General features: G+C 45.6%; 1 protein-coding gene across 1 annotated transcript in view; it reads right to left on the bottom strand.

Annotated features, from left to right (window-relative positions):
* The window catches only part of UNC79 (unc-79 homolog, NALCN channel complex subunit), a 305,852-nt gene extending 284,500 nt beyond the window's left edge, over window positions 1–21,352 (bottom strand). The window contains exons 1-2 of the mRNA XM_069737139.1: window positions 21,167–21,352; window positions 4,313–4,433 (exon numbers count right to left, since the gene is read on the bottom strand). Coding sequence (XP_069593240.1) covers window positions 4,313–4,433; window positions 21,167–21,188 — 143 coding nt within the window. The 5' untranslated portion in view covers window positions 21,189–21,352. The remainder of the gene's footprint in view (window positions 1–4,312; window positions 4,434–21,166) is intronic.
* Between the last annotated feature and the right edge of the window lie 559 nt (window positions 21,353–21,911).

Below are 21,911 nucleotides of genomic sequence, written 5' to 3'. Positions count from 1 at the left end.
TGTACATACATTACAATACTGACCCGGAGTTATATCCTGTATTATACCCCAGAGCTGCACTCACTATTCTGCTGATGCAGTCACTGTATACATACATTACTGATCCTGAGTTACACCCTGTATTATACTCCAGAGCTGCACTCACTATTCTGCTGGTGCAGTCACTGTGTAGATACATTACATTACTGACCCTGAAGTTACCTCCTGTATTATATACTCCAGAGCTAAACTCATTCAGACTTGTCAACCATTGTCAGGATATGTAAGAAGTTGAAGTTTTAGGCTATGTTCCCACGATGAGTATTTGGTGCGTTCTTGCAAATTTTCTGCAGCATCAGATAGGTAAATTAGGTTACTTGCGTTTTTTCATTCTTCACGGCTGCGTTTATGATCTCCTTTTAATGTTTTTTGTTTTAAATAAAACTGATTTCTTTTGATACGTCCTTTTACTTTGCTTTAAAAAAAAACGTTATTGCTAAATTCATGTGCAGATTAAATGCATTTTTAGAGCATTTCCGCTGCAAGAACGCATTAAAATTTACACATGCGTTTTTACTACCTGCAGATTTTCAAATCTATGGGGAAAGTTTGCAAACAAATCGCATATTTACCACAAGAGAAATTAACATGTTGTGGATTTCAAAATCATTCCGTAGATCTGTTTCCACAAAGTAAAAAAAAAAAGTGTAATACTGGAAGAGTAATTCATTGGATTTTTTTGTATAGAGAAAATAAGCAGGGTCAAAAATGCACCAAATCCTTGTGGTGAGAGCTTCGCCTTACAGTCACTGACTCGCACTCCGCAGTCTTCATACATTGTGCCTCTTCGCTGTGATGTCTGCTGTCAGCTCTCACCACCCACACGCCAGCCGTACCTGTCTCTGCACGCACTGCCATTCTTAAATGGATTAGCTGTATGTGCAATGGGAATTGAGTTGCAATAATATTAACCACGTGTTCCCCGATTGGTTGATATTACTGGGAATGACGACCACATAATGCCAGTACATGGGGCCATGTATACATTACAGAACACTTCCCCCTCAAAGCAGAATTCCCCATTAAATATCAATTCCTGAGTCAACTTCTTCTGTTAAGGTGAGAACATTTGGAAAACTGGTTGGCTTTCCAAGTGTTCTGATCCTGGGAATGGAGGATCAATCGTTATTTAGTGCTACATCCTGTTCCAGTTTCCCTCAGCACCATGATTGCTCCCAGTAAAGCAGCTGCAGCATAGTGCCATTCTCTTGTGGCCTGGGACTAATTACAGGGGGGTGCAGCAATAAACTAGCAGTGCATCCACTTCATTCTCGGGAAAGATGTTGGCCTAAAAGATCAGACCGCACTAATCATAACTAGTGATGAGCGAGTGTACTCATTGCTCGGGTTTTCCAGAGCACGCTTGGGTGACCTCCGAGTATTTGTTAGTGTTCGGAGATTTAGTTTTCAACACGGCAGCTGAATGATTTGCAGCTATTAGCCAGGCTGAGTACATGTGGGGGTTGCCTGGTTGTTAAAGGGACACTGTCACCTGGATTTGGAGGGAACAATCTTCAGCCATGGAGGCGGGGTTTTTGATTCACCCTTTCCTTACCCGCTGGCTGCATGCTGGCTGCAATATTGAATTGAAGTTCATTCTCTGTCCTCCATAGTACACGCCTGCGCAAGGCAAGATTGCACCTTGTGCAGGCATGTACTACGGAGGACAGAGAATGAACTTCAATCCATTATTGCAGCCAGCATGCAGCCAGCGGGTAAGGAAAGGGTGAATCAAAAACCCCAAAACCCCGCCTCCATGGCTGAAGATTGTTCCCTCCAAATCCAGGTGACAGTGTCCCTTTAAGGAATCCCTACAGGTAATCAAGCAGGCTAATAGCTGTAAATCATGCTGCTGAGGAGATGAAAACTAAATCTCCGAGCAGTCATAAATACCACCCGAGCGTGCTTGGGAAACCCGAGCAACGAGTACACTCGCTCATCACTAATCATAACGTGGTGTATTTCTTAGCAAGATGGCATCAGTTATGAAACAGGAATTCAAAGAAAACATCGGGATGTAGATTTAAAAGAGTAGGCCCACTAAAACAACTTTTCATCTTTCCAAGAGTCTGTTTTTCAAATAATTTTTATTGAAAGTTTTTTTTAATAACTCTGGGGAGGGAGGGAAATGGGGAGGAGAAGGGGGGGAAGATAGGGAAGGGAAGGGTAGGGAATGAAAGAAAGTAGGGATAAAAGGAAATACCCCTATGGAAATAGGGGAGAGACAAGCAAACCAATGGGGCTGTGACCACTACGAATAAGTGATGGTCACGAATGTGCAAGGCCGCTAAGTGCTGTACCTAGATAACGCCTTCAGTCCCATAGATAGTGTCATTGCTCATACAACCCCTGGCAAAAATTTTGGAATCACCGGCCTTGGAGGATGTTCATTCAGTTGTTTAATTTTGTAGAAAAAAAGCAGATCACAGACATGGCACAAAACTAAAGTAATTTCAAATGGCAACTTTCTGGCTTTAAGAAACACTAAAAGAAATTAAGAACAAAAAATGTGGTAGTCAGTAATGGTTACTTTTTTTTAACCAAGCATAGGGGAAAAATTATGGACTCACTCAATTCTGAGGAAAAAATTATGGAATCACTCTGTAAATTTTCATACCCAAAACTAACACCTGCATCAAATTTGATCTGCTCGTTAGTCTGCATCAAAAAAAGAGTGATCACACCTTGGAGAGCTGTTGCACCAAGTGGACTGACATGAATCATGGCTCCAGCACGAGAGATGTCAATTGAAACAAAGGAGAGGATTATCATCACCCAATGGTGCAAAAGATGTTGGTTGTTCACAATCAGCTGTGTCTAAAATCTGGACCAAATACAAACAACATGGGAAGGTTATTAAATGCAAACATACTGGTAGACCAAGGATTCGAAGACATCAAAGCGTCAAGACCGGAAATTTAAAGCAATATGTCTCCAAAACAGGAAATGAACAAAAAACAAATGAGGAACGAATGGGTGGAAACTGGAGTCAACATTTGTGACCGAACTGTAAGAAACCGCCTAAAGGAAATGGGATTTACATACAGAAAAGCTAAACGAAAGCCATCATTAACACCTAAACAGAAAAAAACAAGGTTACAATGGGCTAAAGAAAAGCAATCGTGGACTGTGGATGACTGAATGAAAGTCATATTCAGTGATGAATCATGAATCTGTATTGGGCAAGGTGATAATGCTGGAACTTTTGTTTGGTGCCGTTCCAATGAGATTTATAAAGATGACTGCCTGAAGAGAACATGCAAATTTCCACAGTCATTGATGATATGGGACTGCATGTCAGGTAAAGGCACTGGGGAGATGGCTGTCATTACATCTTCAATAAATGCACAAGTTTATGTTGATATTTTGGACACTTTTTTTATCCCATCAATTGAAAGGATGTTTGGGGATGATTAAATCATTTTTCAAGATGATAATGCATCCTGCCATAGAGCAAAAACTGTGAAAACAATCCTTGAAAAAAGACACATAAGGTCAATGTAATGGCCTGCACATAGTCCGGATCTCAATCCAATTGAAAATCTTTGGTGGAAGTTGAAGAAAATGGTCCATGACAAGGCTCCAACCTGCAAAGCTGATCTGGCAACAGCAATCAGAGAAAGTTTGAGCCAGATTGATGAAGAGTACTGTTTCACACTCATTAAGTACATGCCTCAGAGACTGCAAGCTGTTATAAAAGCCTGAGGTGGTGTTCTTTTTTGTTTGTTTGTTTTTCATGATTCCATAATTTTTTCCTCAGAATTGAGTGATTCCATAATTTTTCCCCTATGAATGGTTAAAAAAAATAACCATTACTGACTACCACATTATTTGTTTTGATTTCTTTTAGTGTTTCTTAAAGCCAGAAAGTTGCCATTTGAAATTACTTTAGTTTTGTGCCATGTCTATATCTCCTTTTTACTACAAAATTAAACAACTGAATGAACATCCTCCAAGGCCGGTGATTCCATAATTTTTGCCAGGGGTTGTGCATGACCACTGCTCCATTCAGACCCATTGTTGGGATCGCTGAAGATCCAGCAGTCAGACACTATGCATCATCTATACACAGGATGCTCGTTATGGCGGGTCAACCTTTTAAAAAGCTTTTTTCAGATTTTGAGGAGGAAATGCTGTTTAGATCTCTGGCAGTGGTGATCGTGTGGTTAATAGGATTGTCTTAAAGGAGCATTGACAAAGCAGAAATCCAGGCAGGAATCTATGGGCTTTTATTCCATTCATTGTGTAGACACTAGAAATGCTGAAATCTCACCTTAGCAGTGTCTGGGAGAAGTACTTCAGGGTGTTAGCAATGTCTGTCCCTGTTGGCACTGGGTATGTGTTGTGGATGACCCGGTGGTGGTACTCGTGAAGGTATCGGATCTTGGAAGCAACTGCATGTAAAAAAAAAAGTATAAAATCAGAGATTAGCAGTGTGAGTAGACATCGGGGGACAAGGCATGAGTCAGACACCATTGATAGGGACAATATCATGGCCGTCATCACAGCTCATTTAGAAGTCCATTTTTCATGTATTTGATCTGTTGTTTCCATCATAGTCTCTAGTGCTCACACCTCCATGTTTTTTGCAGACTGCATTTGACAACGTCTACATGATCGGTCCAAGTGCTGTCCATGGAAAAATCTGAAATAACATTGTTCAGTATGTAGCCTATGTGATGTATTTTTTCATGCGGACCTAATGTGCATGTGAAAAAATGATCAGCATGCACGAGTCTCTTATGTATTTTGGATGAGACTCGCCTATTCAAGTCTATGAGTGCGGAAAAAAAATCATCTGATTGTTAAAGATACAATGCAATGTAAATTATATTCACTGCTGATGTATAAAAATGAATGCCGAAGGGCTAACAAAACAGATGAAAAGCAAGACTATTTTTTTATCAGTCATGTGAACTTAGCCTTAGGCTCATACGCCCATATAAAAAAAAAACATACAATTTTCAAACAGTAAAAAAAGACGATTTTTTTTTTAAATTCTTCAATCATGTGACAGTGAAAAGTATGTTAGGAATTGTAATTGCGGTCTGTATGAAGAAACTGTCATCTAAACTGCCCAATTCAATAACGCTGCTCCTGGTGAGGTCCGAGTGATGTTAGTTTATTCCACACATCGTGGATAGTGGAAGTGCAGCGCCCCAGAGATCTGGTCGTTGCAGTATGACACTCTGCCACTAAGGGGAGTGATGGTACGTCTGATGGCAACTGAAGGAATTCTACTGACCAGGTATCACCAGCACACATTACACTTCACACTCCGGCCACTAGGGGGAGCAAAGTGCTTTATTTATTGGGCCAATCCTCACATTGGTAAAACTAGGGGTTGGATAGGAAGTTAGTCAGAAGCTGACTGGGTTGGATTCAGGCAACATCCCGTGGCAGGGGGTGTTGCAGGGAGAAGACACAGGGGGGGTCCCTGTCAGGCGTGGGAACCTGGCAGGTGCCTAGCGAACAGAGCAGAACGTAACGGAGCCGTGCCTGCACCTCCTTGCGGCGGTATCCTAAGAAAGAGACATGAAGCGAAGGATATTGTGGAACAGTGAGAAACGAGATCAAGCACAAAGGAGAACCAGAAGGAGTCGTGCCGTGAGACCGAGGCAACATCCTACTGAGGCGCGTAGCCGGTGGCCGGAACACCGCGGGAGTAACTGACTCTAGGCCTTACTTCGAACTCCGCAGGACAGTTAATTATAGGTTGGCTGTCTACCTTAAATTTCCTACGAAGACATAGGGGGCAACGCGTGGAGAGGGGCGTTTCTAGGGTCCCGGAAGAGCTCCGAGCCTTCCCGTCATACGGGTGCGTCCTAGCCATAACATACCTGGGGGACGAGAAACTAGTAACATCTGAAACAAGCGAGAGAGAATTAGAAAGAACGAACGAACGAGAACAGAAGTTGTGAGGACTATTCCGAATGCTCAGCAGGGTAGCACTACAACACACAGGCGCTAGTGGTAGGCACTAATTTCCACCTGCAAAATGGAATTCTGGATGTGCCCATCGGACCGGCCGGTCTCAGATAGCCCTGTTAACTGTGCTCTGGATTGAGGATCCTGAAGTCTTCAGTAAAGAGGTAAAGAGACTGCAACCTTGTGTCCTCGTTATTGACTGCACCTCACACCATCACCAGCCACCTTTCTGGGAAGCCCTGGGGACACACTTCACCTGTGGGAAGGTATACCATCCAGCTGCCATTCCATCACCCCAGCGGACCCCATAGCAGCGTCGGTCACCCTGACCGAACACCACAGGTGGCGTCACGAAACCTTGTCAGACTCCTATCACCTTTTATTGGACGCCCCTTAGCAGGGTCACGGACCGGGTCTAGCCACCGTGACAGTCTCAGAACCGAACCAGAGAGGCCGGTACCGAGAACTCGTGGCCCTGTGTCTGGGGGCACTGCAGAAGCTTTGCAATTTTTTTTTACTGATGGTAAAAGCTGACGTACTAACAAAAGGCTGATGAAAATCAGTCCCCTTATTTCACAAACAAAAAAAAAGCGGATGACTGAAACGGGCTTTACCAGGGAGCATCACCCAGCTCTCCTATACTCCTGGTAGGAGTTATATAGCTCCCCATTCCATAACAAGGAGTATTTAACATTTAGGTCAGGGTCACACTTGTGAGTGCAATGCAAGAAACTCACGCGAGTCTCTCGCATCAATACCCGGCGGGACCGAAGCGTGTGGCTGCGTGCATTTCTATGCAGTTGAACGCTCCAGTCCCGAGTGCCGGCAGCAGTGCCAGGTAGTGATGCGAGTCTCTTGCATTGCACTCGCAAGTATGACACCGGCCTTAGGCTTCAAGTCATGGTATAGCCAGCTGTTAAGGTATGCTGAGAGTTGCAGTTTTACAATAGCAGGAAATAATAATAATTTTTATAGTGCCACCATATTCCGCAGCACTTTACAGTTTTAGGGGGAGGGGACTTGTACATAAGTTTGGGACCACCACCAACTGAACCAACTTGGTCGTCAATAATCCTGTGCCGTCAGGTCATCGCTCTTATCCGCTGGCCTCCTGCAGAATATCTCATCTCCTTCTGCTGCCACTTCAATGGTAGGAAATAAACTTGGAGACTGACATGCTATTGTTATCTGCCATCAGCTATTTCAGGTTGGACATAGACTGACTGTAGAGTAGGTGAGTACAATCTATTTGGCCGGCGTCACACTAGCGAGTTTTATGGACGTATGAGCGCATAAAATACGTCCGTAAAACACGCATTACACACGGCCCAATGATTTTCAATGGGTCAGGTCCTATCAGCCGTATATTACGCACCCGTATTATACGGCTTTCTACGGCCGTAGAAAATCGCAGCATGCTGCGTTTGTCACCGTATTGCGCAAATAATACGCCAACGAAAGTCTATGGGGGCGAGAAAAATACGGATTACACATGGACCAGCAGTGTGACTTGCGAGAAATACGCAGCGGTGTTAGAGAGAAAAGCCGGCAATTCAGTGCGGTGTACAGTAACCCTCGCTCTGTAACAAAGGCAAAATAAAAAACAACAATATCTCATACCTTCCGATGATCTGTCACATCCCACGATGTAAATCCATCTGAAGGAGTTAAAAAATTTTACAGGCAGGAGCTCTGCTAATGCAGCTGTGCTCCTGGCTGTAAAACCCCAGTAGGTCAATGACCTGTAGTTACCTTCAGTCGCGGTGATGCACCCTCTGCTGGTTGTCCTCATATGAACTCGAGCCTGGGAACTTTTCTTTTTTTTCCCCACGCTCGAAGGACATCCAGCAGAGGGCGCATCACCGCGAATGAAGGTAACTACAGGTCATTGACCTACTTCACATTTATTCGCTGGGGTTTTACAGCCAGGAGCACAGCTGCATTATAGCAGAGCTCCTGCCTGTAAAAATTTTTAACCCCTTCTGATGGATTTACATCTTGGGACGTGACAGATCATCGGAAGGTATGAGATATTGTTGTTTTTTTTATTTTGCCTTTGTTACAGAGCGAGGGTCTTCAGGTGGATTACCAGGATAATAAAATATTCCAACAACCTGTGTTTTTATTTCATTAAAAGACTTTGTAATAATGTGTTTGTTTTTTTTAACCATTTCAGACTATTGGATTAATAATGGATAGGTGTCATAATTGACACCTCTCCATTATTAATCTGGCTTAATGTCACCTTACAATAGCAAGGTGACATTAACCCTTCATTACCCCATATCCCACCTCTACACGGGAATGGGAAGAGAGTGGCCAAGTGCCAGAATAGGCGCATCTTCCAGATGTGCCTTTTCTGGGGTGGCTGGGGGCAGATGTTTTTAGCGAGGGGGGGGGCCAATAACCGTGGACCCTCTCCAGGCTATTAATATCTGCCCTCAGTCACTGGCTTTACTACTCTGGCGGAGAAAATTGCGTGGGAGCCCACGCCAATTTTTCCTGCAATTTTACCCTTAAATTTAATAGCTAGAGCGCCCAAATTTTGCACATACACACTACTAACATTAGTAGTGTGGAATATGCAAAAAAAATGGGATATGAGATGGTTTACTGTATGTAAACCATGTCTCATATCATGTCGGGTTTAGGAAGGAGAAAGAAAAAGCCAGCAATTGAATTACCGGCTTTTCACATATCTCGCGCTGAATGAAATATAAATACAGTGTGTGTATATATATATATATATATATATATGTGTGTGTGTCTCAATGATATATATATATATATATATATATATATATATATATATATATATAGAGTATATATATATATATATATGTACTGTATATATGTTTTAACGAACAATTGAGCCCATAAATCTATTAGATGTCGGTTTTGCAAGCCTGCGAGAAAATCTCGCAGTACATATGCCATACGGATTACATACGGAGGATGCCATGCGCAAAATACGCTGCCACACCCTGCCTACGGATGACATACGGATCACTATTTTGGGAACATTTCTGCGTATTACGGCCGTATTACAGCCGTAAAATACGGACCGTATTGTCTTACGCCGAGTGTGACGCCGGCCTTTCTCTGACTGATCTGGCCTGGCCCAGGCCCCGCCTGGGGAAAAACTTTGGGGCCTGATCCTAGCTCGGATAATTCCTGAACTTTGTGGCCAGAGCTGGATCAGGGGTGGCGGGATAGTTAGAGAAGGTGTGTGTTATATATATATATATATATATATATATATATATATATAATGGAAAAAGAAAAAATATATAATAATAAAGGGGAAAAAATGGGTTAATCTGTACACTGTATTGTATTTAGGTTTGTTGTAGGGTGAATGTGATGGTGTAAGGGGGTGGCTGTAAGGTGAGGCAGTGGGACCAGTAGGGTTTTGTTGTGTTTGCGGTGTTGTATAAATCGGTTTAGTGTAATATGTTTATAGTGTATATATTGTATATATGACGGTGTGAATGTAGTTGGGGTTGTATATAGTAGTATTAATGAAGCTGGGCCGGGGGTTTTACATGATTTTTTACTATTTATAATTTTTACAGGGGTATTCATGTAAGTTATGAGTATTTTGTTTGTTGTCTTTTAGTTTTGCTTTCTTTATTTTATTGGAATTTTTCTTTCTTGTCCCTGATTTGTAGGTCATGAACTTTCTCCATTTTGGTTCCATTTCTGGTTTATTTCTTTGTGATTTTTGTCGTTTGTTGTCGTCTGATTGTAGCTTTGTTCTTATGTTTTGTTCTGTTGTGTTTTATTTGTAATGTATCATAGTTAGTGTCACGTGAAAGTATTTTTTATTTAATAAAAGACCTACAATAATCGATTACTCCTTGCTATCAGCGATTACTGCAGGCAGTCGACTGTAGAACAGGTTACAATAATCGATTACTCCCTGTTATCAGCGATTACTGCAGGCAGTCGACTGTAGAACAGGTTACAATAATCGATTACTCCCTGTTATCAGCCATTACTGCAGGCAGTCGACTGTAGAACAGGTTACAATAATCGATTATTCCCTGTTATCAGCCATTACTGCAGGCAGTCGACTGTAGAACAGGTTACAATAATCTATTACTCCCTGTTATCAGCCATTACTGCAGGCAGTCGACTGTAGAACAGGTTACAATAATCGATTACTCCCTGTTATCAGCCATTACTGCAGGCAGTCGACTGTAGAACAGGTTACAATAATCGATTACTCCCTGCTATCAGCGATTACTGCAGGCAGTCGACTGTAGAACAGGTTACAATAATCGATTACTCCCTGTTATCAGCCATTACTGCAGGCAGTCGACTGTAGAACAGGTTACAATAATTGATTATTCCCTGTTATCAGCCATTACTGCAGGCAGTCGACTGTAGAACAGGTTACAATAATCGATTATTCCCTGTTATCAGCCATTACTGCAGGCAGTCGACTGCAGAACAGGTTACAATAATCGATTATTCCCTGTTATCAGCCATTACTGCAGGCAGTCGACTGCAGAACAGGTTACAATAATCGATTACTCCCTGCTATCAGCCATTACTGCAGGCAGTCGACTGCAGAACAGGTTACAATAATCGATTACTCCCTGCTATCAGCCATTACTGCAGGCAGTCGACTGCAGAACAGGTTACAATAATCGATTACTCCCTGTTATCAGCCATTACTGCAGGCAGTCGACTGCAGAACAGGTTACAATAATCGATTACTCCCTGCTATCAGCCATTACTGCAGGCAGTCGACTGCAGAACAGGTTACAATAATCGATTACTCCCTGCTATCAGCCATTACTGCAGGCAGTCGACTGCAGAACAGGTTACAATAATCGATTACTCCCTGCTATCAGCCATTACTGCAGGCAGTCGACTGCAGAACAGGTTACAATAATCGATTACTCCCTGCTATCAGCCATTACTGCAGGCAGTCGACTGCAGAACAGGTTACAATAATCGATTACTCCCTGCTATCAGCCATTACTGCAGGCAGTCGACTGTAGAACAGGTTACAATAAGCGATTACTCCCTGCTATCAGCCATTACTGCGGGCAGTTGACTGTAGGATGGATGTCACTTATTATACAATGTAAAGTTCAGTATCCTCACAATATAGTTGGCCTATGAGCATTTTCAAGACCTCTGCTTGTTGTTAGTAGATTGAAACTTTCCTGCTTACATCGAGAAGCTGAAAGCCGGTCATGAGCTAGTACATCCCACATCTGAGGGTCTGTTAGGCTATGTTTCCAGGTGGCGTACCGGCAGCACTTCGAACGCACTTCGATCCCTGCTCCGTCCAAAACGATGCCGGATTTTGTATACGCGCGGTGATTCCCCATGTGTTCATTGAACCATGCGGAATCACCGCGTCCTATACATAGAATGGTGCTATTTATCTTGCGGAGAAGCACAGTCTCCACGGTCTATAAAGACGCGCCGCATGTGCGTAAACGCAGGTTTCTCACCTGCGTCTTTGTACGCATAGTGGATATGGGATTTCATAAAATCCCCTCCACTATGCTGTAACATCTGGACGTTGCGGCTGTACACAGCGGCTAATCCGCAGCAAATACGCCACGTGGAAACATACCCTCACTCTTTTATCCAGTGTGGATAATCGTCTGTGAGCTAAGCTTCCTGAATTCAAGTCCAATACAAAGTATCAGTGCAGGTAAAATGTAATAGGCTATGTTCCCACCATCAGGAAGTAGCAGCGCTTTGGAAGCAGTGTATTTTCGCTGCGTCACATAGAAGTCACATAGAAGCACAGTAGGCATGGGATTTCTATAAATCCATCCACTGTGCCTGTACTGTACAATGCAACGTTTTGAAAGCAGCGCGATTGTGCTGTGTCCAAAATGCTTCTATTACTGATTATGGGCACGTATGGAGCCCTGAAATGAATTTCAGGGAATGTCGGTCTTTTAGCTAAGTTTACAAACTATTTTTTGATTTCAATAAACCAATGTCAATAGCAAAACACAATAATGTAACAAGTGATTTCTCCATTTCAGTCCAAATCACCACTTTTACTGACTACTGCAATCTCAGTATAATTTACCCCCTGAAAAGAACAGAACATTTGATTCCAGCACCGACGTAATAATCCTGGGCTTTATTAGCACATCAGGCGCTGAAGATAAAACACAAGAAATAATCAAATTAGCTAGGGATTCTGTGTCTGATGTGTGGCCAAATGATGGAGATATGGCATAGTCAAGGGAGTAGTTCAAAAGTTAAAGGGAACCTATCAGCTGATAGATGTTGTTGATCCCCAGGCTGCATGATTTCATCCATGTGATTTCAGAGAAAACCATACATTAGTAGCTGCCTGGTTCCGAGCCACACAACAGACTAGTGGGACAGGTGAGTCCCTGGTGGCTTCTGCCAGTGACTAATAGAGATCTATCAGGCACTGCTGAGAGAAGCCACTAAGGACCCGCCCAACTATTGTGTGGCTCGGTCGTGGACAGCATCTAAAGTATGGTTTTCTATGAAACGCCGCAGTGTTTCCGAGTCAAACATACATGGCTGTAATTATGCTGCCGCTGGATCAGCAGTGTGTATTAGGTGTCAGCTTCCCTTTAAAAGAAGAGAGCATTGCAGCAGGACACAGGGCGGCGCACGTGATTCTATCGCACTTTATCTTTCTCCAAGAGAGGATGGGAGACGTGGGGGATTAGCATGAATGTGGAGGATTAGGGAAGCATTAAATTAATTTCAAATCATTGCATATGGATGAACGTCAAAGGCAAAATCATTTCACCCTTTGTTATACATCATGAAACTGTATATATATGACCGAATGTTCACCTATAGATATTACCATTATGATTCACATTATTATCTTCTACATGACCCCCAATATTATAGGTCTATACCACATCTCCATATGACCCCAATATTTATAATATTCTACTAGTGATGAGCGAGTGTACTCGTTGCTCGGGTTTTCCAGAGCTCGCTCGGGTGTCCTCCGAGTATTTGTTAGTGCTCGGAGATTTAGTTTTCATTGCGGCAGCTACCAGCCTGCTTGATTACATGTGGGGATTCCCTAGCAACCAGGCAACCCCCACATGTACTCAGCCTGGCTAGTAGCTGTAAGGCTACGTTCACATTTGCGTTCTGCCAGGCTGCGTTGGGCGCAGCCGCGGCGACGCATGCGCCATACTCTCCTATATTTAACATGGGGGCGCATGGACATGCGTTTGCATGCGTTTTGCGATGCATGCGTCTTTTTTGCCGCAAGCGTTAGGGCGCAGAGGACGCAGTAAGATGCTTTTTTTTTTGCGTCCAAAATCCGCCAAAGAAAGGACGCATGCGTCGCAAAACTATGCGTTTTGCATGCGCTCTTGTTTGCGTTGTGCGTTGCTTCGCCGACGCAGCAGCGCACAACGCAAATGTGAACGTAGCCTAAATCATTCAGCTTCCGCGATGAAAACTAAATCTCCGAACACTAACAAATACTCGGAGGTCACCCGAACGTGCTCAGGAAAACCCGATCAACGAGTACACTCGCTCATCACTATATTCTACATCATACCAAATATAATAAAGCTGACCCCCATCATATTCTTCATTGCCCCATTATATTCTATATGACCAACATACTACTGTGCTCACACCTATTGCATTCTATAGAACCCTCGATATCACTGGGTTGACCCCCATTATAGTCTATATGACCCAGATATTACCGGACTGACCCCATTATATTCTGCATTGCTCCAATATTACCGGGCTGACCCCCATTATATTCTATATGACCCAGATAATACCGAGCTGACCCTCACTATATTCTACTAGATGGTGGCCCGATTCTAACGCATCGGGTAACATAGTAACATTATAGTTATTAAGGTTGAAGGAAGACTTTAAGTACATCTATTCTAGCATAAGTATATATGTCTATAGCAGGCACATTGTATATAGCACAGGCTACGTAGTATATAGGAGCCATGTAGTATATAGCAGATACGTAGTCAATAACACAGCCACGTAGTATATAACACAGCCCACGTAATAAATAGCACAGCCCACGTAGTAAATAACACAGCCCACACAGTATATAACACAGCCCACGCTGTATATAACACAGCCCACGCAGTATATAACACAGCCCACGTAATAGCACAGCCCACGCAGTATATAACACAGCCCACGCAATATATAACACAGCCCACGTAGTATATAACACTGCCCACACAGTATATAACACAGCCCACGCAGTATATAACACAGCCCACGCAGTTTATAACACAGCCCACGTAATAAATAGCACAGCCCACGCAGTATATAACACAGCCCACGCAGTATATAACACTGCCCACGCAGTATATAACACTGCCCACGCAGTATATAACACAGCCCACGTATGGGAACGGAAGCTGGCAGCAGCCGCACGCGCATCAGCGGATGACGGAAGGTGAGAATAGCAGGTTTGTTTTTTTTAAATTATTTTTAACATTAGATCTTTTTACTATTGATGCTGCATAGGCAGCATCAATAGTAAAAGTTGGTCACACATGGTTAATAGCAGTGGCATAACGCGGTCCGGTAACGCTGCCATTATCCCTGTGTCAGTGCTGACTGGAGGGGAGTGTGGAGCGGGCGCCGGGCACTGACTGGACGGAAGTAGGGAGGGACTAATTCTCAGCCGGACTGTGTCCGTCGCTGATTGGTCAACGACATGGGATTTCCGTTACAGATAGACAGACAGCCAGAAGTACCCCTTAGACAATTATATAGTCGATGACCCAGATATTACGGACTGACCCCCATTATATTCTATATTATATGAGCCTCATACTACTGTGCTCACACCTATTGTATTCTATATAACCCCCGATATCACTGGGTTGATCCCCATTATATTCTATACTAAATGGTGGCAAGATTCTAACGCATCGGGTATTCTAGAATATGCATGGCCATGTAGTATATTGCTCAGCCCACATAGTATATTGCCCAGCCACGTAGTATATTGCACAGCCACGTAGTATATTGCCTAGCCACGTAGTATATTGCCCAGGCACATAGTATATTGCCCAGCGACGTAGTATACAGCACAGAGCCACGTAATATATTGCAGAGCGACATAGTATACAGCACAGAGCCACGTAGTATATTGGACAGCGACGTAGTATATTGCCCAGTGACGTAGTATACAGCACAGAGCCAGGTAGTATATTGCCCAGTGACGTAGTATAAAGCACAGAGCCACATAGTATATTGCCCAGTGACGTAGTATACAGCACAGAGCCACGTAGTATATTGCCCAGCCACGTAGTATATTGCCCAGTGATGTAGTATATTGCCCAGCCACGTATGTCACAGGTTAAAAATTAAAAAAATAAACATACTTACCTAACGATCCGAGGGCCCCTTGTAGTTCTAACATACTCACCATTCTCGTCGCTGCTCCTCAGCGTCCCGTCTCTCCGCCTCCTGGGATCCAACGGCGCTGTACCGATGAGCGCGCGGCTCGCGAGACCGCTAGGTCTTCTGGGTAATTTCGCAAAGCATCGCTGGGAAAGGAAGATGGCGGCAGGCGCGAGCACCTCAGCGGACAACGGAGGGTGAGTATAGCAGGTTTTTAGTTTTTTTAACATTACTTTTTTTACTATTGATGCCGCATAGGCAGCATCAATAGTAAAAGGTTGGGGGACACACAGGGTTAATAGCGGCGGTAACGGAGTGCGTTACCGGCGGCATAACGCGGTCCGTTACCGCCGGCATTAACCCTGTGTTAGCGGTGACCGGAGGGGAGTATGGAGCGGGCGCCAGGGAGAGTGACTGCAGGGAGCATGGAGCGGAGCGCCGGGGACAGTGACTGCGGGGAGCGGGGAGTCTGGAGTGGACGCCGGGGACACTACGGGGAGTATGGAGCGTGCGCCTGGGACACTGCGGGGAGCGGGAAGTATGGAGCGGGCACCGGGGACACTGCGGGGAGCGGGGAGTATGGAGCGGGCACCGGGGACACTGCGGGGAGCGGGGAGTATGGAGCGGGCGCCGGGGACACTGCGGGGAGTATGGAGTGGGCGCCGGCCACTGACTGTGGGGAGTAAGGAGCGGCCATTTTCTTCCGGGCTGTGCCCGTCGCTGATTGGTCGTGGCTGTTTTGCGGCGACCAATCAGCGACTTGGATTTCCATGATAGACAGAGGCCACGACCAATGAATATCCGTGACAGACAGACAGACAGAAGGACAGACGGAAGTACCCATTAGACAATTATATAGTAGATGACCCAGATCTTACCGAGTAAAACCCATTATATTCTCCATTGCCTCAGATATTACTGGACTGACCCCATTATATTCTACACTGCCCGAATATTACAGGTCTCACCCCTATTATATTCTATATGACCAAGATCTTACCGGGTAGAACACAATATATTCTCCATTGCCCCAGATCTTACCGGACTGACCCCACTATATTCTACATTGCCCAATATTACAGGTCTGACCCCCATTATAGTCTATATGACCCAGATAATACCGAGCTGACCCCATTATATTCTGCACTGCCCCAATATTACAGGTCTGACCCCCATTATAGTCTATATGACCCAGATAATACCGATCTGACTCCCATTATATTCTATATGACCCAAATACTACTGTGCTCACACCTATTGTATTCTATATAACCCCCGATATCACTGGATTGATCCCCATTATATTCTATACTAGCTGTTTCCAGCCAGCTAACGCTCGGCATGCTCATTGATATCTAATTAACGCTGCTGGTGATTATGCAATTAAATGTACGTTTACCTTGGCTTAAGGGTTGAATTACATAGAAAGGAAGTGCTGCGTGTGGTAATGTGGGGGGACGCAGCCTCATGCGGTAATGTGTGGGGACGGAGCCTCGTGTGGTAATGTGTGGGGACGGAGCCTCGTGTGGTAATGTGTGGGGACGGAGCCTCGTGTGGTAATGTGTGGGGACAGAGCATTGTGTGGTAATGTGTGAGGACGGAGCATTGTGTGGTAATGTGTGGGGACGGAGCCTCGTGTGGTAATGTGTAGGGACGGAGCCTCGTGTGGTAATGAGTGGGGACGGAGCCTCGTGTGGTAATTTGTGGGGACAGAGCATCGTGTGGTAATGTGTGAGGATGGAGCCTCGTGTGGTAATATGTGGGGACGGAGCCTAGTGAGGCAATTTGTGGGGACGGAGCCTCGTGAGGTAATTTGTGGGGACGGAGCCTCGTGTGGTAATGTGTGGGGAAGGAGCCTCGTGTGGTAATGTGTGGGGACGGAGCATCATGTGTTTAATGTGTGAGGACGGAGCATCGTGTGGTAATGTGTGTGGACGGAGCCTCGTGTGGTAATGTGTGGGGATGGAGCCTCGTGTGGTAATCTGTGGGGACGGAGCCTCGTGTGGTAATGTGTGGGGATGGAGCTTCGTGTGGTAATGTGTGGGGAAGGAGCCTCGTGAGGTAATTTGTGGGGACGGAGCCTCGTGTGGTAATGTGTGAGGACGGAGTCTTGTGTGGTAATGTGTGTGGACGGAGCTTCGTGTGGTAATGTGTGGGGACAGAGCCTCATGTGGTAATGTGTGGGGACGGAGCCTCGTGTGGTAATGTGTGGGGATGGCGCCTTGTGTGGTAATGTGTGGGGACGGAGCCTTGTGTGGTAATGTGTGGGGACGGAGCCTCGTGTGGTAATGTGTGGGGACGGAGCCTCGTGTGGTAATGTGTGGGGACGGAGCCTCGTGTGGTAATAAGTGAGGACGGAGCATCGTGTGGTAATGTTGGGGGACGGGATTATGTGTGGTAATGGGGTGGGGGGCGGGATTATGTGTGGTGATGTGGGGGGCGGAGCTACTGTGCAGGTGGCGGGATTAGCGAGTAATCACGATGCCTCTTATATATATAGATTAGCTCCATTACTATTTCACCAACATAGTACCAGGGAGACACCCATAGTAATGAGGTGACCTCTATACTACAGAGGTGACTCTATATCACCAGTGTGACCCCCATATATATCCCTTATATTGTAAGGGTGACCCCATCATATGAAGCCCTGAAATGGAAATCTGTACTAGCAAGCATCTGGTCTTCACAGTCGATTTGAATAAACTATTAGGCTGTGGTCACACTTGACCTATGAAAAATTGGTCCGAGTCTCCCTGCCGAGAGTTGCAGGAGTGTTCTCCATATGGTCTCCGTGTGTAATGCGATGATGCGATTTCCTCACACCTATGTATCCGCATGACATCCGTATGGCTTTACATTTCTCACTATTTTTTCCCCATTGAATTTAGTGGCTCAATGGGCTGAAATGAGGAAAATGTGTGCGTACTTGTCGCAAGCTAGACAAATGGTCCGTGTGGTGTCTCATAGGCTTGCATTGGCGAGTCTCGGACGATATACGCATGTAGAATACGCATGAGAAAAAAAATCCGGTGATATGAGCTGCCCCATAGATTAACACTGGGCCGAGTGCTATGCGATGTTTTCTCACATAGCACTTGTCTGTATTCTACGGTAGTATGACCCCGGCCTTAGAATAAAAGTTGCAATTAAAAAGAATAAGAAGGGAAAAAAAGAAATAGGTGTACAGAGAGCATAGTGATAAAGGCCTGGTTTTCTCCTGCAGTATTTAATGAGGGCTTGGTTTGTTCAAACCAAAATAGTATTGTGGATTACAAAGAGTCAGGAATATATAACAATGGCCAGGATCATCTGATGATTTCCATTTGTCCTTCACTTACAGACTAGAAGTCTCTGTGCTAAATCCTTGTTCTTCAAAGCATCCGGCTGAGCAAGGCAATGTGCACTGCAGTATGATGTACTAATAGGAACATGATTATTAATGAGGCTCAGCAACATTGGCAACTTACAGATTATAATAGCTATATTCATTGTCTAAATCACCCCCAAATTACCAAGCTGATCCCTGTTATATTCTTTCTGACCCCAATAATATCCCTCATCATTATACGGCCCCCATAATACCTGGCTGCCTCTCACATTGCCAAGCTGCCCCCATATCACTCGGCTGCCCCCCCATACTACCATGCTGGCCCCATATCACTGGGCTGCCCCCATCATTTGTGTGCTCCCATATTACCAGGTTGCCCCCTTATCACCAGGCTGCCCCCATATTAACAGGTTACCCCACATATTACCAGGCTGCCCCTGCCCCCACATCATCGGTCTGCCCCCATGTTATCTGGCTCTCATATTACCAGGCTACCCCCCATAATCGGAGACTGCCCCCATATCACCAGGCTGCCCCCCCATATTATCATGATGCCCCCCATATCGCCAGGCTGCCCCCTTATTATCAGGCTGCCCCCTATTATCGTCTCTCCTCCCCCATATTACCAGGCTGCCCCCCCATATCACCAAGATGCCCCTATATTATCAGGCTGCCCCCATATTACTGTCTCCCCTCCCCCATATCACTGGGCTGCCCCCCCATATCACCGTCTCCCCTCCACTATGTTACCAGGCTGCCCCCTATATCACCAGGCTGCCCCCCCCCCCCTATTACCATGTCCTCTCGCCCATGTTACCAGGCTGCCCCCCCATATCACCAAGATACCCCAATATTATCAGGCTGCCCCCCATATTACTGTCTTCCCTCCCCCATATCACTGGGCTGCCCCAACTCCCCATCTCCCCTACACCGTGTTACCAGGCTGCCCCCTATATCACCAGGCTGCCCCCCCATATTACCATGTCCCCTCCCCCATATTACCACACTGCCCCCCATATCAATAGGCTGCCGCACCATATCCTCATCCAGAGGATACCAGGCTACCCCCATATCATCAGGCTGCCCCCCATATCTATAGCGATGAACTCCGGCACTCAGAAAAATAGTTCATATGATTCTTTATTTATAATCAATGATTTTCATACTCAGCAAAAGTCATACTATGATGCCACAGATAATGTAGACATGATGGTTGTTCACAGACAATTTATACACAACGTTTCGGCTTATTACGCCTTTCTCAAGTTATATCTGTGTTTTAGTACATAGGTCCCTCTATGGCGAGGTAATACGGCATCCCACTGAGAATGTCGGACCGGCAGAGCCTGCAGGGCTGGGGGGGCTGAGAGCCAAGTGAAGTCCGGGACGTGGAGCCTAGCCGCGTTCCAAAGTGAGGGACCTATGTACTAAAACACAGATGTAACTTGAGAAAGGCGTAATAAGCCGAAACGTTGTGTATAAATTGTCTGTGAACAACCATCATGTCTACATTAGGCCTCTTTCACACTTCAGTCTTTTGGCGACAGTCACTACCGACATAGTGACGGATTGACGGATCCGTCACAATTGTTGCGAAAACGGTTCTAACGGATCCGTTTTTTTGACGGATCCGTTACTTGGGGGTTGTCTGGGAGAAGTATCTACTTTTTGGAGCATGCGCAATTGAAAAAACGGATTGGGGCGACGGATCCGCCGAAAAAACGGTTGCGGCCGATCCGTCGCCCATAGGCGCCCATTCTATGGAATGGCGGACGCGACGGATCCGTCGCGATCCGCCATTTCGGCGTTGACAAAAAACGTTCCAATGTCCGTCTATTTTCAGAAAACGTCCGCCAAATTTCGACAGATCCGTCGCATGGCGGATGGAACGGACGACCATCCGTCACAATCCGTCACTAATGCAAGTCTATGGGAAAATAACGGATCCATCAAAAAAAATGACGGATCCGTTATTTGAGGAAAATGGCGGTTTTAGACTGACGCCAAATAACTGAAGTGTGAAAGAGGCCTTATCTGTGGCATCATAGTATGACTTTTGCTGAGTATGAAAATCATTGATTATAAATAAAGAATCCTATGAACTATTTTTCTGAGTTCCGGAGTTCATCACAATAGACTGTTTATATTTCTCAAGAGCACCGATACTTACTGTGAGCACCCCATAAGCATTTTTGCTCCCCCATATCACCAGGTTGACCCCTCATATCATTGGTCTACCTCCCATACCGCCAGGCTGCCCCCCATATCACCGAGCTGCCTCCAAATATCACCGGGCTGCCCCCCCACCACATATAACCGAGCTGCCCCCCACATCACCAGGCTGCTCCCATATTACTGAGCTGCCCCCCAATATCCCCAGACTGCCCCTCATATTACCATCTCCCCTCGCCCATATCACCGGGCTGCCCCCATATCACCCCACCCCCACCTCCTCAGCACCGCGGACAGCTCACTCACACTGCTCGGCTTTGGTAGACATGACGTCCAGCTGGAGGCGTCTGGCGCTGGGGTCCGTGATGCTGGCGGGTCCGCGCTCTCCCCGTGTCCCGGAGAGGCCGGAGCGCGGTGCTAGTGCGGGCCCTGAGCCCCGGAGCTGGGCGGCTGTGCGGTCACCGGAGACATCGGGGCTGAGGCGACAGAGGCCGAATCAGCAACGGGGTGGTGCTGACAGAGGGGCGGGGCCTCTCGTAGCCAATCCCGGTCCGAGAAGCGAGTGATGACAGTGACTGACACAGTGGTGGGCGCATAGCCTGTATATACCGCTGTACACACCCGCTGACTGTATGTGTACCGCATATATGTATCCTCCTGAGTCAGGTCCACACCTTATATACAGTCACTGTGAGGGGGAATAAGCAAACAACCCTGTCGAGAAGAGGATGCTTCCAGCAGCCAATCAGATCCATCCTCTCACCTGAAGTAAATTGAAAGCTACACTCTGATTAGTTGCTATGTGCAACGTCTCAGAAATCTGATGAGGAGATGCCCCTGGCAACCAATTAGATTCCTCCTGTCATCTCACTGAAACCTTCAACCTGATTGGTTGCTATGGGAAACTCCTCACGTTTACACTGAATAGAACATAAAACCTGATGAGGAGATGCCCCTATAGCAACCAAGCAACCAATCGCACTCCACTTCAAATATCACAGTGAGATCTTTGGAAAATAAAAGCTGCAATCTGATTGGTTGCTTCGGGCAA

The sequence above is a fragment of the Ranitomeya imitator genome, chromosome 1 (assembly GCF_032444005.1).
Source record: "Ranitomeya imitator isolate aRanImi1 chromosome 1, aRanImi1.pri, whole genome shotgun sequence".
Classification (NCBI taxonomy): domain Eukaryota; kingdom Metazoa; phylum Chordata; class Amphibia; order Anura; family Dendrobatidae; genus Ranitomeya; species Ranitomeya imitator.
Note: the sequence above shows the minus strand (reverse complement) of the source record. Positions and strands in the feature narration are given on the sequence as shown.